This window comes from Hemibagrus wyckioides, linkage group LG03 (genome assembly GCF_019097595.1).
Source record: "Hemibagrus wyckioides isolate EC202008001 linkage group LG03, SWU_Hwy_1.0, whole genome shotgun sequence".
In the NCBI taxonomy this organism is placed as follows: Eukaryota; Metazoa; Chordata; class Actinopteri; order Siluriformes; family Bagridae; genus Hemibagrus; species Hemibagrus wyckioides.
In genome coordinates, this window is record NC_080712.1 from 14,053,102 (window position 1) to 14,070,733 (window position 17,632).

Sequence of the window (17,632 nt, forward strand, 5' to 3'; positions counted from 1 at the left end):
GAATGAATTGCTATTCTGTTAACAAGCCTGTAAGCAGCCCTTAAAATAATTTCTAACATCTGTGTGCTTTGCCTCTTCTGTACCTATCTCTCTCTCTTGAGTTCCCAGCCAGATCTCTAGCCAAGCAGACACAGAAGAGTGTGAAATATGATAGTGTGGATCATCTGCTGCAGTACAGAAGCAGGCAGCTCTGAGATATGGTTTCTTGTGAATTCAACATGCAAGGATTTGATCTTTCACACAAAAACTCTTCTGCTGACAGACCACAGGGGATGCTCCATCAGCTAGATTAGTGTGTGTGTGCATGTATGTGTGTGTGTGTGTGTGTGGTAGATTGCTGAGATTGGCAGTAAAGGGGGAATGCTGAGCTGAGAGAAACCTAAATGACCACGATTCAATCATGGCAAGGAAACAACAATGAAACAAAACACTAAAGTTTCCTCTGAAGAGCAGGAGAGCTAGCTTATATAATTAAACCTGGTGTACAGAGAACGCTTTACTTTGAAGTTCCCAGGCACTTCAGCTGGTAATAAAAAAAACAAAGATTATTTTAGATACTGCATTTACAGCTCTTATGGTCACTATTATATAAGTGCAAGACAATATTCTCTGTTGTTTCAGTTCCAGAGAGATGACCCAATATCAACTTGCTGCTAACCAGAAGTTGTTTATTTCACATTTTGCCTGCACCAAAGCACTAGGATATGAATAACTCTATGGGGGATGAGGCTGTTGCAACATACATGTGGCCTTCCCACAGTCCAAGTTCATTTATAACCTCCATTCCAACCTCTGTGCTCTGATCTAAAGATGGAGGGCAGACAAACCAAGCAATTGCCCAAGCTCCCAGGAAGATGTGCCCCGTTTCCAAGCAGCAGATATATTAAGCTGAGCATATCTGGAGGCTTGGTTAAGCCTTGACATACTTTTTAAATACTTTTTTTTCTTGACCCCAAATTCATGCCAGATGCAGCAGTTTTCATTTTTATCAAGAAAACCAACACCCAAATGTATTGTGTACTGTTATACTTACAAAACACGGGCGAAAGGGAGAGATGAAATTGGGGCAGCTGTAATTAAAACGCAGCTCAATTAAAACTGGACACGAGACAGTGGGACAGGGAATTACCAGCCTGTTCTTGTATTTTCTAGTTATCCATTAGTATCAGTATATCAAACCCTGTTCAATCCATGTTACTTTATTAGGACATCAGTATATACAAAGAGTTATTATAAGCTTTCATTGGATTTCTTTGGAATTCCCTAACATTACATGTCATCAGATAACAAGTGCAGCCTCGCGTTTTTCTCTCGTTCAGCTGATGTGGATTTAAACACGTACATGTAGCTAGGACAACTTACTTTCTGTCTTTAGCTCTGTATTGTTTTGTAGCTCCTTGTTGTTATGTTGTTTTATGTAGCACCAGGGTCCTGGAGAAACGTTGTCTCATTTCACTATGTACTGCGTCAGCTATATGTGGTTGAAATGACAATAAAAGCTTCTTGACCTGACTTCTATTAAAATGGAACTGCCTTCTGTGACGCCTTTTACACTCTCCCAAAAAACTGCTTCATAAACTCTTCCATTATGAATCAGACTTAATGGTAATAAAGTCACTGGGCTGCGATTCTACGTGATTAAATTCTTTATTAATCTGTCCCTACCCTGTCAAAAAACATTTTTCTATCCATCAAATACACTATTGCTTTTGGAAGGGTTCCATACTTCTATGAAGGCTTTTACACTAGATTTTGCAGTGTGGCTGTGAGGATTTGTGCTCATTCATCCAGAAGAGCATTACTGAGGTTGGGCACTGATGTTGGACAAGAAGGCCTGTCACATAGTCGGCATTGCAGTTCATCCTGCTGGTTTTCTTCAGGTTTGAGGATTGAGGTCAAAGCCCTGTGCAGGTCTACACTGACATGGACAGGCCATGTCTTCATGGAGCTCGTTTTGTGCACAGCAGCATTATCATGATGAAACAGTTTTGGGCCTGTTAGATCCAGTGAAGGGAAATTCAAATTTTTAGCATACAAAAAAAATCTATAGAATTATCTGTTTCCGGTTGTGTGGTAAAACGAGGAAGAACCTCATGGGTATGATGCACAATTGTCCACATACCTTGGGTCATATACTGTAGCACAGTTAGCTTGTTTGTGTGCAAGCATAGGTTTAGGACTAGCAGTTTACTGATTATTCATTCAGTCATTAACTGCTTTAACCTGGTCAAAGGTACGATGAATCTGGAGTACATCCCAAGATGGGACACCAGTCCATCGCAAGGCACCATGCGCACACACATTCACGCCTTGGGGTATGACTTTGTGGTGGGAGGAAACTGTTAGAAAAGCCACAGGGAGAACATGGGAAACTCCACAAAGACAGTAAGAAAAGCTCCAGATCAAACCAGTGGCCATGGAACTGTGAAGCAGCAACACTATAGTACCTGTCAAAATTGTGCAGAACACACAGAAGTACAAGGAGATTAAAAGAGGTTTTTTTTATGTAATTTACATATTATGGCCATATGATACAGGGAAAACATCTGGCATCACTAGGGATCCTGTCACAATTCCAACAGCTTTACAACGAAGGTTTTTCATGATCATCAGTGGGGAAAATGCTAGTGTAGTGTAGTGTAGTGTAATGTTGGATAATGTTGTGTAATGTAGTGTAGTGTAGCGTAGCTAGTGCTGTATATTTAGATCATAAAATGAACAATGTGAAAAAGACACTAAGCAGTAAGATAAGTCATATTTTACCAGCGATAAAAGCTGTGCATGTGGTCTGTTAATGTTACGAAGAAAGATTATTATAAGATGGATAAAATAGTGTAAAATGATACTGGAAGGAATAGTTTTGAATAAAATATCGTGATAAGGGAATACTGTGTTGTCTAGGGATGAAGTGGAGAAGAGATGAGCTGTTTATGCTTTGGATCTGTACAATTTAAGTAGATAACTGGATGATTAAAGCTAAATCAGTCTAAAAATACCATGAGAAAAATGTATTCAAGGATATCTCCAAAAAAAAGCAGTTTTAATTATGTATAAAGAATAAAGGAAAATGGAAAATATTAATAACAGCCAAATAAGTTAAAGCTTAATACTCCTTTTATTAAAAATACAACTCACAGACCTTCAGTGCCCGTAGCATAGTCTCTTTTTTCTCCCCCAATTTTAATGGTAAGAAGAAACCATATTAATATAACCCTTATCTTATTAATTTACATTATAATCTGCCAGGACGATCTAAACTGTCACCTTGTTGTCAGAATAAATGACCCCAGTTTAAGCCTCATGATCAAGATCTTAAGCCTCAGTCTTTTGTGAATGTATGCCATCTATCACGTTCAAATGCATCTCTGGCTGATGATAAACATTTGAAAATTCTCTTTTTAGACCGAAAATGAGCACACATTCCAAATTAATCATAGACATTAATTAATTAGTAATAATAACAATATAGTAAGACATACAGCAATCAGCTATAACATTGAAACCACCAGCTTAATATTGTGTAGATCCTCCTTGTGCTGCCAAAACAGGTCTGACTCGTTGAGACATGGACTCCATGAGACCTCTGAAGGGGTGCTGTTGTATTTGGCACCAAGACAAAAGCAACAGTTTTTGAAAGTTTTGAGGGTCGACCTCAGTGGATCAGACTTGTTTGCCAGGTGAGTTTGCCACATGCACCTGGCTGTCCACATGATGTTAATGAAAAATGCTTCAGCAGACCAGCCCAACTTCTTCCATTGCATCTTGGTCCAGATTCTGATGCTCACACGCTCACTGTAGGCACTTTCAGCTATGTACAGGAGACAGCATGGGACAATTTGACTGATCTGCAGCTACACAGCTCCATACACACCTTTCTATCAGAGCCAGCAGTAACTTCTTCAGCAAATTTGTGCCATCAGTAAACCTTGGGCACACATGACCCTGACCCTGGTTCACCGGTTGTCCTTCCTTGACCACTTTTGGTATGTACTAACCACTGCATACCAGGAACTCCCCACATGATCTGCTGTTTTGGAGATACTCTGACCCTGTCATCTAGCCATAACAATTTGGCCCTGGATTCTAACCCTTGCCCATTTTTTCCTCCTTCCAACACATTAGCTTCAAGAACTGACTGTTCACTTGCTGCCTTATATACCCAAGCCTTTGACAGGTGCCAATGAAACAACATAATTATGTTATCCACTTCACTCAGTCAGTGGTTTTAATGGTATGTCTGGTCAGTCGGAAAATTCAAGAGTGAGTGATTCAAGACCAAATCTCAAAATATTTCATTATGGCTCACTGTTTGCTTATTTGTGCCCTTCAGATTGTTAATGCTTTACAGTTTCTCTTGTACAGGAACATCACAAAAGATTATCACTTTACATTGGACATAGAACCACTTACACTTGTGGGTGTGTTACATTTCACACTTACAAAAAGTGGATAACATTACAGACAGATCTGCAGATCTTTTATTTATTTATTTATTTATTTATTTATTTATTTATTTATTTATGTTGTATAATGACTTATTTGGCAACAAAGAAGTGAGATTTCTGAAAAAGGAAAATGCACACTTGCAAATCTAGCACCTCTGCATTGTCTGTGACAGATAATCCATCAATTATTTCCACCTTAAATCAGTTTGTGCTGATCTTATTAGAAATAACAGAGATGATGTCAAGTAGAATAGCTGAGGAAAATGCCAGCATTAACAGTTTCTGTCTAGGTGCATCTTTAAAGCTTTGTAAATTGTCTCACCCTGTGCGTGTATATGTGTGTGTTTGCTCTCCTCTGCAGGTGTGTATTGTGCAGAAGCGTGACACGGAGAAGATGTACGCCATGAAGTACATGAACAAACAGCAATGCATAGAGCGAGATGAGGTCCGAAACGTCTTTAGAGAGCTAGAGATCCTACAGGACATTGAACATGTTTTTTTAGTCAACCTCTGGTGACTATCCTGTGTTTTTTCACTTCCTTTATGTATACTGCATGCAGAATGATGGGTCTATGTCTATGCTGTCTGCAAAAAGTGCTTTCAAAAGTGTCTTGTAACAAATGCATGGTTGTATCCATTATGTCTCATTTTCTCTCGCTCTCACACATTACCTTTTCCTGCAAGTGCATTTTTTCATTTCTTTCTGTGTGACTTATAACGTGCCTGCAATGTACAAATTCCCAGGCCATAGTTTTATTTAAAGGTAGGTTAACTGCTGGAATAATATGAGAATCAGTGAGAATGATCAACAGTACTGGTCTATATTTAATAATTATAAGCCTAAATAATATTTCATTTCTTCCAGCTACTTGATTTTGCCATTCTCTGTGGACTACACACCACATGTGTGATTAAACAAGTGATTTATTCCTTCAAATATATTTCAAGACAGGCTAAATGTCTATCAATACTCAGTACTACAAACACACGTAGATGAAGTGCAGTGAATCAGGATCTTTTATTATTATGACATTTGCTCCCTGTAACCTCTCCATCCTGGAATTATAGTGTGGTTCTCTAGTGTCTCATGCAACTTTAATGTGCAACTTAATTTCAGTAGCATGGTCTCATTAAAGTGGTCTTATTAATAATGATTTCAGTTTTTTAATCACAGGTTACATGAAGAGCAGGGCTTGAAATGAACTTTGTAGCTTCAGTGATTGGAACAATCCTACAGTGATTCATTACTGCAATCAAAGACAAAGATGTCTTTGATTGTGACTTAAATTCACTCTTGTAAAATGTGATGCTGATTAGCCACAGTTTTTATGAAATTCATAGCAGATGACGGTGATCGTGAGCCATTGAACTGAATTATTCATTTCTGGCTTCAGCAGTGCACAGAAATGACCCCGGACTGGCTGCTGCCAGCTTGAAAAAATAGCAGCATCGTGACTAGATAGTGGTGGACTGGATAGTGACATGTGGCCCACCAAATACAGACAGTTCCAACATTAAAAAATGTGAAAGCTTTAAATGCTTTGGACTGACAGCAATACCCAGCTTTAACCAACATGCCTGATCATGTGCAGATTGCCTGCTGTCGATACAGTAGCTGTATCATGTCACTGAGGGTCTCACCAGATGCACTGTGACTTTGTTGAAAAGGTAAAAGGCATCAAAGTGAATCTCCCTGCCAGTTATCTAGTGTTGATAGAACCACAGTAGCATATGTAAGTGGCATTTACATGTCTTGCCTTATATTGATGGAAGATCTGTTAAGATTAGCAATTGTACATAAAGAGCCACCATAAATGTATTTTGATCCAAATAACCATTCTAAATCATTACCGTTGCAAATATCAACAATCAATATCAATATCAGTCAATTCAATCACAGCTCATTACCAAATACACACCACCAGAGACCCCTGGACAGTATTTGGAGGCACACAACAATCATATAAAAGAATCAGTAAGAGGCCAAGCGATGTACCGTTTAGATTTTGTTATCAATCCGTAATGTGAAGATAAAATATCATTACAAATTACAAGCCATTACTATAACGTGGGTTTTATTAAGATCAATTCAGGAATTATAGTCTAAACAGGGCTTGGAGTACAAGTGCATGCTGGCGGTCTTACCCGAAGAAGCACCAGGTGTATGCTGCCCAAAACCCGAGCGCAGGCATCAGTTATCATAATGAGATTTTATGATATTGCTTCATGCATGGCATGTAGAATTTGTTAGTTATTTACTGCTTGAATCTGAGCATTAGCCTCAATCTGCAGATGTTAATACCTCTGTGGGGGAGCTGGTTGAAGGGGTATGACACATGCAAATCCACCCTGCGAAATCTGCCCCATGTGCCGCGGGGTGAGAAAAGCACAGCTTTCATCATCTTAAAACTTTCACAATCAAATGTACCAGCTTTATGGCACACAATCCAGTCAGAGATCCAAGCTGAGGTCAGAACACAAGCTGACAAGTTAATCATAGACATGCCCAAAATGTTAATTAGCCTGACATGGTTCAAAACAAAGAGAAACAAGAAAATGCAAGCAGAAAGAATCAGAAACAAACATTAACCATGAACTAGACTTCACAAAGGTACACAGACACAACAGGGTATACGGTAAATAGAGAAATGAATCAAACACCTATAGAAAGCAGATGAAGAGGATCGAACTAAAACTCTGTGTAAGCCTTTAATGGTTTTATGTAGAACCTTTCAAAAAGGGTTCCAAGGGAGTAGCCAAAAGCTCTTTACTAGGAAGTGGTACCTCAGTGTTTAAGGTGTTGAACTGCTGCTTGAAAGATTGTGAGGTCAAATCCCAGGACCACCAGCCTGGTGCTACTACTGGGCCCCTGAGCAAGGCCTTTAACTCTCAACTGATCAGTTGTATTTAAGAGATAATTGTAAGATGCTGTGGATAATGTATTACAGCAAACTGACTTCTGATTTCATTTAGCAGCACTAGTTTGTTTGCCAAAGTGGCAGGGAAATTCAGAGCTACTTACCAGCAGTGAATTTCACCTGCATTTGACAGGTGGGCGGATGTTAATTTCATGCCCTAATTTAAAGTGATAAAACACTCTTTTCTAATTGTCTACAACCACTTTTGCATTACAGTGCTTTTTTTTGCTCACATAATAGAATGACTTTGCCTCAGAGGAAAATTTATTTACCTTTTCCCAAGATACCCAGGCCACTCACAAGCTTTTTCTCATCCTCTGAAGTTGTTCATCCATAGCACATTGCCATTAAAGCTCAAGAGGTAGGCGTTTATCTTTTAAATGCTTCATGAATATGCTCTTGCTGATGGCAACTGTTCTTACAAGAGCACTAAGTGAAGTCAACTTAGAATGAAGCCACCTCATTATTTTACCTTACAGAACAGTGTGTCTGATTCCTGTTCTCAGCTGATAGGAATGGACACTAATGTAGTCTTCTGCTGTTGTAGTAGTCCATCCACCTCAAGGGTGGATGTGTTGTGCATTCTAAAATGCTTTCCTGATCACCACAGTTGAAAAGAGTGCTTATTTGAGTTACTGTACTCTTTCTGTGAGCTTGAAACACTCTGAACCACTTTCTTCTGACCTGTCTTATAAGCTTGGGGCGTTTTCACCCACATAATTTTTGCTCATTCAATGTTTTTGTTTTTCATAAACTCTACAGACTGGTGTGTGTGTGTTGAACTCCCAGGAGATCAGCAGTTTCTAAAATACTCAAACCAGCCCATATGGCACATACAACCCTGCCAAGTCACAGAGATCACACTTTTCCCCATTCTACCCATTTGATATGAACATTAACTGAAGCTATTTGACAATATGAATGTGAAGGTGTACAGGTATTCCTAATAAAGTGGACAGTGAATGTAAACACACACACACACGTGCCTGAAAGCAGTGATGCAAAAAAAAAAATAAATTATAACATTAATATTATAGTAGCACCCTCAAGACTCTCTAATAAATCTGAGCATGGCAGCTGTGGGGAACTTTCCATCTGTCTGCATGGGTTTGTTTGAGCGGCACACATTTCAATCATTTCCCCCGCTCTCTGTTTAGAATGCCGCCCCGTTTTCACAAACCATATGGATGGACCTGGCTGATTGGCACCGCAAACCCATCAGCGTTGGTGCACAGACGCAGCTGTTAGACAGAAAGACATTTCTGTAATCAAACGTCCACCTGTCTTTCCTCTCTGACTAGACAAGAGGAAGCGTTTGCACTAGCTGCATGACTGACCACCTTCCCACTGCCTCCTGCTCAAACCACAGCTGTTCCTGCTGTCAGATAAATTCAGAAAGAGTTAGCGAAACATAACTTTCTGAATGGCCTCATAGACCTGGCAGTGCGTTTGCTCCTGGCATCCTGTCAGATTCTAGGAGTTGAATGCAACTTTTTTAGGGGGTATTAATCATACTAGCCTCATTGTGTACCTGCAGCAGAGCTCGGTTATGGAGACTGTGTTGTGTTGCCTTCTCTTCCCTTGTGGTTTTGGAAAGTGTTATGATATACTGCAGACTTATTACGCCTGTGTGTAAAGAGTGCATTATGTGCAGCTCTGTATGTATGAATCGAAGAAGGAACTGAAGTGTAAGGAGGTTTTGACAGTTCAAGTGTGACTGATGGGAAAGTGCTGTTTTTTTCTTTCTCATTGCGTTGCCTTAGGAATTGTCACTGAATGTTAAGTTCTTCTTTTGGCAATTCTGGCAAAGAAACACTGCTTTCTTAACAACATTTTTTCCCCCTAATCATCTCTCTCCCACAGACTTGGTAGCTTTTACCACTCAGTCTGATGAACAGTTTAAAACCTGGCTCTAGCACATTATCATTGCACAATGTATACCGCAGTATATATATATATATATATATATATATATATATATATATATATATATATATATATATATATATATATATATATGTGTGTGTGTGTGTGTGTGTGTGTGTGTTGGCTCAGGATCAGAGGAAATTAAATGGCTTCAGGCGGTACAAAAATGATTTACACATGATTCAATCCTACTTTCTCACTGCAGTTCTTCCAAGAAGTCTGCTTAATAATTAGGACCAAAGGGTGAAATGGAAAGGACAGCAGAACAAATAAGATCTGGCAAATTCATGGCTTGATAATGCAGTCTGCCCAGTTGAAAGGCAAATATTGCATCCTTGGCTATCCTTTGAGATTGAGGTTCTCGATTATCAACATAAAATGCATTCAACAGGCTGCATAATAAAGTAATCCGTTCCTCACAAAATACTGCTTATGTTACAAGATGGGTAATAAACATTCAAACATTTAAGTCAGCTTCCCCTTCTCTTTATCACAAATCACGAGTGGCTACAGGGGTTTAAAAAAAAACTGCTTCTTCCTTACCACATTTTCTGTAGCATCTGTGCGAGCACTTGGATAAAAACAACACAATCACACACACACACACACACGTGCACACAATCACACCCACTCATCCTACTTCATTTCCTTTGGATTAAGTTTATTTTGTTGACGTTATTAGAGAATTAAAACGAGGTTAAATGCACAACTACCGAAGACACGATTCAGATGTATGAGAATCCATGTGCAGGAGATTTATTTTTCAAAATCCAAGACAGGATTAAATTATAAGAATCGAAACAGTGGTAATGGTCAAACACGAAAGTTCAAGAATAGAGCAAACATATGCTGAGAATAGTTACCACAGAGACTAAAATAGACCAAGCATATGCTGAGAATAGTTAGTGTGGGTCAAAACAGAAAAAAAACAATACAATACACAATAAAAAGCTCAGCAAGAATTCACAAGGAAGGAAAACAGGAAGCATTTGATTAGTAATGAAGGAGTTAATATATTCAGCAGACATGGTGTGGAGGTGGTTTAGAGACCGATTCTGTCTCTAAGGAATGCCTACTTATTATTGGAAATGCTAGGGACTGGTTAACGATGAGTCAACATAACAGATTCAACCCTCAGGTAAAATGACTGCTATATCATCTGGAGGATAAACACAAGAGAAACACTGTTAGGAAGTTTAATCGTTAACATTTTTTAAATATTTAATTACATATATTTGCCTGATCCTTTCAGTGCCCCCTTTATGGCCACGCCCCCAAAACACTTTACCTAAAATTTCTGAATTGAGGGGTAATATGACAGATTGGCTGGATTATTTTGTTTTTTTCTTCTCTGATTTATTGACAGCTGCCTGAAATGTTAGAAAACTTCACTGAATATATCATTCTCTGGCCAAATTATCTCTAGCTCAAATTCCACTGTAATGCAGAAAATAAAGATACAGTACACTTTGAATTTAGATTCAAGTTTCAAGACTTTTGTTATGTACAAAGTTATATGCAGTATACAACTTGCAGTGAAATAAAAATGTATTCCTTTTTAGACTGTGCATATATATACATATATATAAAACTAAATTAAAGAAACTGGTTTAAGAAGCTACATTTAAGAAGTTAAGAATATATGAATAGAAATAATAATAAGAAGAACTAATAGGCACTTCTATCCATCCATCCATCCATCCATTGTCTATTCCCGCTTTATACCTAATTAGGGTCACAGGGGTCTGCTGCAGCCTATCCCAGCGCACATAGGGTCGAAAGGCAGGGGTACACCCGGGACAGGTCACCAGTCCATTGCAGGGCCACATAGGCAGTTCTATTAGGTACATATTAGGTAACTAATAGGTACTGAATGTTCAGGTGGGTCACATGTAATTTTAGATTCAGGTTGAAGTCTATGGGGTAACTGGTCACATTTTAAGTAAGAAAATTTGTGTGTGTGTGTGTGTGTGATTGGCTACACAATTTCAATTTTTTTTCTTTCAAGCAGTATGAACCTGTATCATTTCAGGATGGCCCATAGTTAGGTAGGAATGTTTATAAGTGTGTACATCTTCCCCAGAGGGCACTTTTAGAAACAGTATTTACATATTGCACATGCTGCATTTAAGCGCTGTGTCTTTTCCTGATGCTTTTTATTCCTGCTTGTTTTATTTGCAGCTTTGAACACTGGCACTGCTTTGAAAAGGTTCTGTGTGTTCACCTCAGAGAAGCTTCATTATGTTTCAGGCAGGGAGAGTGAGCTGTGTCTCTCTTCCTCTACAGGAAAAACATGCCGTAAGCCCTGAAAATGTCAAGCATGCCGAAAGCTGTAATTACTGTATCCATTTACACCACTCTGAGACGTGACAGGGAGTTGCGGGTTGTTCTAAAACAGCTTGTTTTGATGAATATATAAGAATTTCTATAGCTCACAATCAACCAATCCATCAGAATAAGATATTGTTTCCAATCTGTCTAGAATTTTGTAAATTTGCTGTTTGTATAGCCGACAGCATTCTGTGTTTACTTTACATGGCAGGTTTTCGTTTTCATTTCAGACTGGTTGGATAGGGAATTTATTTTAGGTGACATGAAGTTAAAAGCTGGGACAGAAACCTGCAAAGTCAGCACTTCTTCATCACATGTTCTTCATCAAGTGAATGACTGTGACCTCTTATTGGTGGATAAAATCACAAGACACAGCAGACTTATAAAACCTTTATCACTGGCACAGGCGGCATGGCCACAGCGCTTTGCCTTTGATGTAATTAATAAGCTAGCCAGAAGGCTCACTTCTTAATTGACCTGCCAACAGGAAGTGTAGATTGATTAACCATATAACAAATTCCAGTAGCTTCAGAAAATCCATTGAGTTTTTGAACATATTTTTTATATATATATATACACATATAACTAGAGTCTTTCATTCTTTCATTTAGATAAGCATTCACCGCTCCTTTGGGTAAATCTTTACAAACATTGTGCACCTGAATTTGGGCTGTTTCAAGCATCCTTTCTTGTACATCCTCTAAAGACCAACCAAATTACATGGGGAAGGGTCTGTGAACTGATATCTTCAGGATTGTCTGCAGTTGTTTTATAGCTGGGTCACTCACGGTGCATCTTCCTTTCAGTTTGATGTTGTGTGCACTCTGGAGAGAGTTTTCTTTAAGGACCTCTCTGTATTTAGCTGAAATTGTACTTTGTACTAAATAAATGATCTCCCCATTCCTGCCACTGAGAAGCACCCCTATAGCACAATGCTGCCACCACCATGTTTCTATGAACAGTACACAGATTTAACCAAATGTTCAGCCTGAAATTTAAATGTTTTTCTCATCAGGCCAGAGTAACTGTTCCTCTCATTAAAATGCCTGCCACATGCCTTTTACTCAGGAGTGGCTTACATCAAGCCACTCTCATAAAAGCCTAATTGATGGTGCATTTCTGAGATGAATATCATTCTGCCAGGTTCTCCCATCTCTACTGAGCACTCCCGAAGCTCTTTTAGAGATGCCATTGGGTTCTTGGTCACCTCCCTGGCCAAGAACCTTGTAGCCCAATTACATTTACATTTATGGCATTTGGCAGACGCCATTACCCAGAGTGACTTTCATTTATCTCATTTATACACCTGAGCAGTTTACGGGTAATGGCTTTGTTCAAGGGCCCAGCAGTGGCAGTAGTGGGCTTTGAACTCATCCAATCAATAGTCCAACATCTTAATCATTGAGCTACCCACTGCAATTATGAATTTACCAGACATTGAGTACTAGGAAGAGTCCTGGTGGGTCCAAACTTCTTCAGTTTCACAAAAAAGGAGCCCAATGTGCTCTTGGGAATATCCATAGCTTTAGAAATGTTTTTAAATACTGATCCTGAGCTATATCTTGATTTAATTTGATCACAGTGCTCTACCCAGAGTTTCATGGCTTCTCTCATGTCTTATGGTTTTTGGTCTGACATGTACTCTGAATTGTGCGATCTTAAACACACAGGTGAGCACCTTGTTAAATCATGTCAAATCAATCGAATTTGTGAAAGGTAGACTCCAGGCAAGTTGTAGAGACACCTCAAGATACTCAAAGCAAACAAGATGCACCTGAGCTCAAACTAAAGTGCCTTAGCCAAGGCTATGAGGACTGATCTAAATAAGATACTCAAGGTTTTTTTTATTTGTAATACATTTTGACAAAAACTTCGACAAATATATTTTAGTTTTGTCACTAGGGATAATTGTGTACACATTAATGGCAACAAAATAACAATCAGTGTTTAAATAAATCTATAACACAATAAGGTGTGCAGAAAGGGGTCTGAGTAATTTTCTGAATCCACTTTGCATCCAAATTAATGAGAGGCAATATCATAAATAATGTGTGTGTACATTTGTGTGTATATTCACACATTGCGACGTTCCCCTTTAAGAGGATTTAACATTCTCCCCGGGGTGAGTCATCAGTAGGATTCACACTGAATGTGTCAGCATGTGTGTAACCTCAAACACACACACACACACACACACACAGAGTCAGTGAATGTCAGTGACGATGCTGAGACTGGTATTGATAGGACTGGGCAGGCTGGCAGACTGATAGCATGGCTAGGTGCAGAGTGACGGGATTAATTCTGCCAGCAAAGAGGTTTCAGAACAGTTTAGGTTAGGGCTAACATTTGCTTTAAGTAGAGATGCCCAGTCTTTCTTTGTTCTCATTTTCAGCTCATATACTATGACATTTTGTAATATACTACAAAATTAATCAGAGAAATATTTACCAATTATATGTCAGTATACTTAGGATTCACTTTAGGTTGCCAGTTTAGCAGGCACTAGTGGCTCTGTGCTACTGATTTTCTGTTCAGTAACAAAGAACAGGTCAAGGTTTCAAGCCCCAGCTGTCACTCTTAGAACCCTTAAGCAAGGCCCTTAGCCATTTATGCTTTAGAGGCACTGTACCATGGCTGACCCTGTGCTCTGATCTCAGCTTCCTAACAAGTTTTGTGAGGGAATAGATTTCCCTGTGCTGTGATGTATATGTGATAAAATAAATTGTTCCTCTATTAATTACACCAAACTTATACCTGGATGAATGGAACACTTTTTTAGTTAAGACCTGTTGGTCTATATTCCCTTTGGTTAATAGTTGCCTACATTACCACCAATGCTGAGAGTGGTACCTGAGCCTTTGCTTCATCTTTACCTTAAGAGTGATGCAGCAGAGCTTTAGCACTTTAGTCTCCAGCACTATCACCTATCCCATCTGTACAGTGTTCAGATAAGGGATTAAAGATTCAACATCATGCTAATACCACCATTAACTGCATCCATGCTTGTCATCACATAGATCATTATCTAGCTGAATCGCCGTAACCATAACCCATAACCAGAACAGTTGCTTTAAACAATTGCATTGATCACCTGAAGTCTTCAACACTTGAGTCCAATATTTACTCTCTGTTAATTCTGTGATGGATTTCTCATCATTATGACATTGACTGATGCTGAAAAATGGTGAGGAAAGACATTGTTACTCATTTGTTTTTGGAACTAACAGTGAAATCTGAAAATTATGACTTTTTTATGTTTTCCCACATTTTTTTATCACATTTTTCTCCTATTAAGTGCCACTGTAACTGCAGTAGTGGCAAATATCCACATACTTTCAAGATTGAAGATTCAAGATTCAAGAAGCTTTTATTGTCATTTCAACTACATATAGCTGGCGCAGTACATAGTGAAATGAAACAACGTTTCTCCAGGACCTGGTGCTACATAAACATACAACAACAAGTTCAACACAAAACAACAAACAACACCACAGAGCTAGGACAGAAGTTTGTCTTAGCCACGTAAAGTGCACAGTGTGCAGCTAGGTGCAAACAGAGCATAGACAAGACAGTGCAAAAGACAATAAATACAAAAATACATTTTCAAAGAAATAATGAAAATACAGGATTAACCAACAGATTCTCTAATCACTAAGCATTTTACAAAAACGTTACTATAAACACACATGAAAAGTGTTTCAGTGTGGAGCGTTCCTTTAAACCGTGGCCCATTTATGCAGTATCTATTTATAATGTATAAATACATTTTCCTTTTTTTATTTGATATTTTGATATCTTAAATGGTGTTCATGTAGTATTCTAATAACTCTATTAATATGAATAAAAATAAATGAATAAAAAAGTAGTGACAGTGGACAGATCTATTGAGCTTCACTGTGTGATATATTTGCACATTAAAGATGGTGGTCAGTCATGTAGTGCAGGTGCTCTTCATAGAGGACACTGCTCTCAATTCTGCAGCAGTTAATATCTTTGCAGCGGCTACTTTAGTTCTGAAGTTCACCCAGGACGATGCTTTACAAGTGCACCTTGTAGAATAAGGCCAGAGGAGAGATGGAAGAGGAAGGGGAGGAGGGAGGAACCTGCTCAGGATAGAAAGGTACAGAGCACTTACTGTACTGTGAGGGCAAGACCAAAAGGAATTACTGTGTGTGTGTGTGTGTGTGTGTGTGTGTGTGGTCTGATCGAGTTGCTTGTCTGCCCACTGCCAAGCATCCTCTGACTGTTTTCTGGGGCACTGCGCAAATTTCAGGCAAATGCAATGCCCTCTCTCTGTCTCTCTCTATCACACTTACTTTTCCCTCCCTCTTCCTCTTTCTTATTCTCTTTCTCTCTCTCTTTTTCTCTCTCTCTCTGCTTCCCCTGGCTCATTTGTCATCATGTCCTGATTATTTCAGTCTGCCTTTCAAACTCTGTCCAGCCTGGTAGCCTTCTTCTTTCTCCTCCATCTTTCTTCCTGTCTCTCTCTTTCTCTCTCTCTGTCTCTCTCTCTCTCTCTGTCTCTCTCTCTTTCTCTCGCTCTCTCTCTCTCTCTGTCTCTCTCTCTCTTTCTGGCTAGAGAAGACCCCTCACTACATCCTCACAGTCCCACCTTACTGTCCCTGAAGCCTGGCCTAGAACTTTCTGGAACAATATAGCGTCCTTTAAGCCTCACACTGCCTGTGATTACCCCACTTATCCTTAAACCCTGAAATGTCAGTGAGCATGTGAGTGATTTGTTGGGGGACAGACTAGAGCATGAGGAGCCATAAACTTCGATGGTTTGATTGACCTACTTTAACTGAGTGCAGAGCCGAGGATGTTTGCTGACTTTTTAAAGGCTCACATCCGTAACAAGTGTGATTACCAAATGCCAAATATTGCATCTGTATGTGAAATATAAACTCCAGAGAAGTTACACAGTTCCACTTTCTGTGTGCTATGAACTATATTAAATAAATATACAGTATATACACTGCATATATACTGTATTCACACACAACACAAAATGGTGTGAAAAACAAAAAACATCCTGTGTGCAGAGGGTCAGCAGGCTATTTGGGTGAATCTTCTTGGCTGACAGGAGTGGAACCCAGATTTGGTACCAACTCTAGAGACTTTTGTTTGTGAAAGTTAAAGGAGATCAGCAGTTTCTGAAATACTCAAACCTGGCAGTAGCAACCAGGAAAGGTTTTATATTGTCACAAATCTTCCCCTTGCGCCAAGTGCCGGGATTCGAGCCTCGCTGCAAGCACAGCACCCTGCGGCACTATAGCGCTCACTTCAGCATTTGTTTTGATTCATGTCATGTCCTCGTGTGTCTTGTGTACGGAGCAAACTATTTGCTCAGTGTCCTCATGGCCTGCCATTTACCAAGCCGTTTGTTTTGTTCTTGCTATTCTGGTTTTTTGATCTTCAACTCGTTCTCTGTTTTTGCCTCTGACATCCTGTTTATAGTTCTCCTGACCCGGGTCTGGTTTTTTGGGGGGTTTTTTGCCTAACATTTTGGATCTGCCTGCTGTCCCTAATAAACTGCTCATTGCTGTTTTCACCTCATTATATGGCATATATCAACAATAATGTTATGACCAGTCAGCTTGTAGTTGCAACCTGTTTGGTTATTGTACTCATTTCACATAAATGTGTGGTTTATTTCCTGCCCTAATGTGTCATGTGTCCCAGATTTGAATTGCTTCAGCATACTCCAGTACTGACACCATTGTATAAATAGACGTTAAAACATAACATAAAACTGCATTTTTGTTTGCTTTATAGAACTATTCCCAACTGCTTATTAGCTGGTACGATGTTGCCTTGCAGATGACCGTAGCTAGATGTGGTCAGAATTATTTTACTCTGCTCAGAAAGTTTTGACTTTGGCAATGATGACCCTTTCTTAAACCTAGACCTAAAGAAATGTCATGACCACCAGACTAGTCACACTGTCTTTAACTTGAATAGGATATCATTATTATTGTTTTATATTACCTTTCATGTGTAGGTCATTGTGCA

The 17,632-nt window shown here is 39.1% G+C and overlaps 1 protein-coding gene across 1 annotated transcript in view; it reads left to right on the forward strand.

The window, feature by feature from the left end:
• Positions 1-17,632, forward strand: part of LOC131350840 (serine/threonine-protein kinase 32C-like) — an 89,123-nt gene that overhangs the window by 49,973 nt on the left and 21,518 nt on the right. Inside the window, exon 3 of the mRNA XM_058385777.1 lies at positions 4,807-4,958. Within this exon, the coding sequence (XP_058241760.1) occupies positions 4,807-4,958 (152 nt within the window). The remainder of the gene's footprint in view (positions 1-4,806; positions 4,959-17,632) is intronic.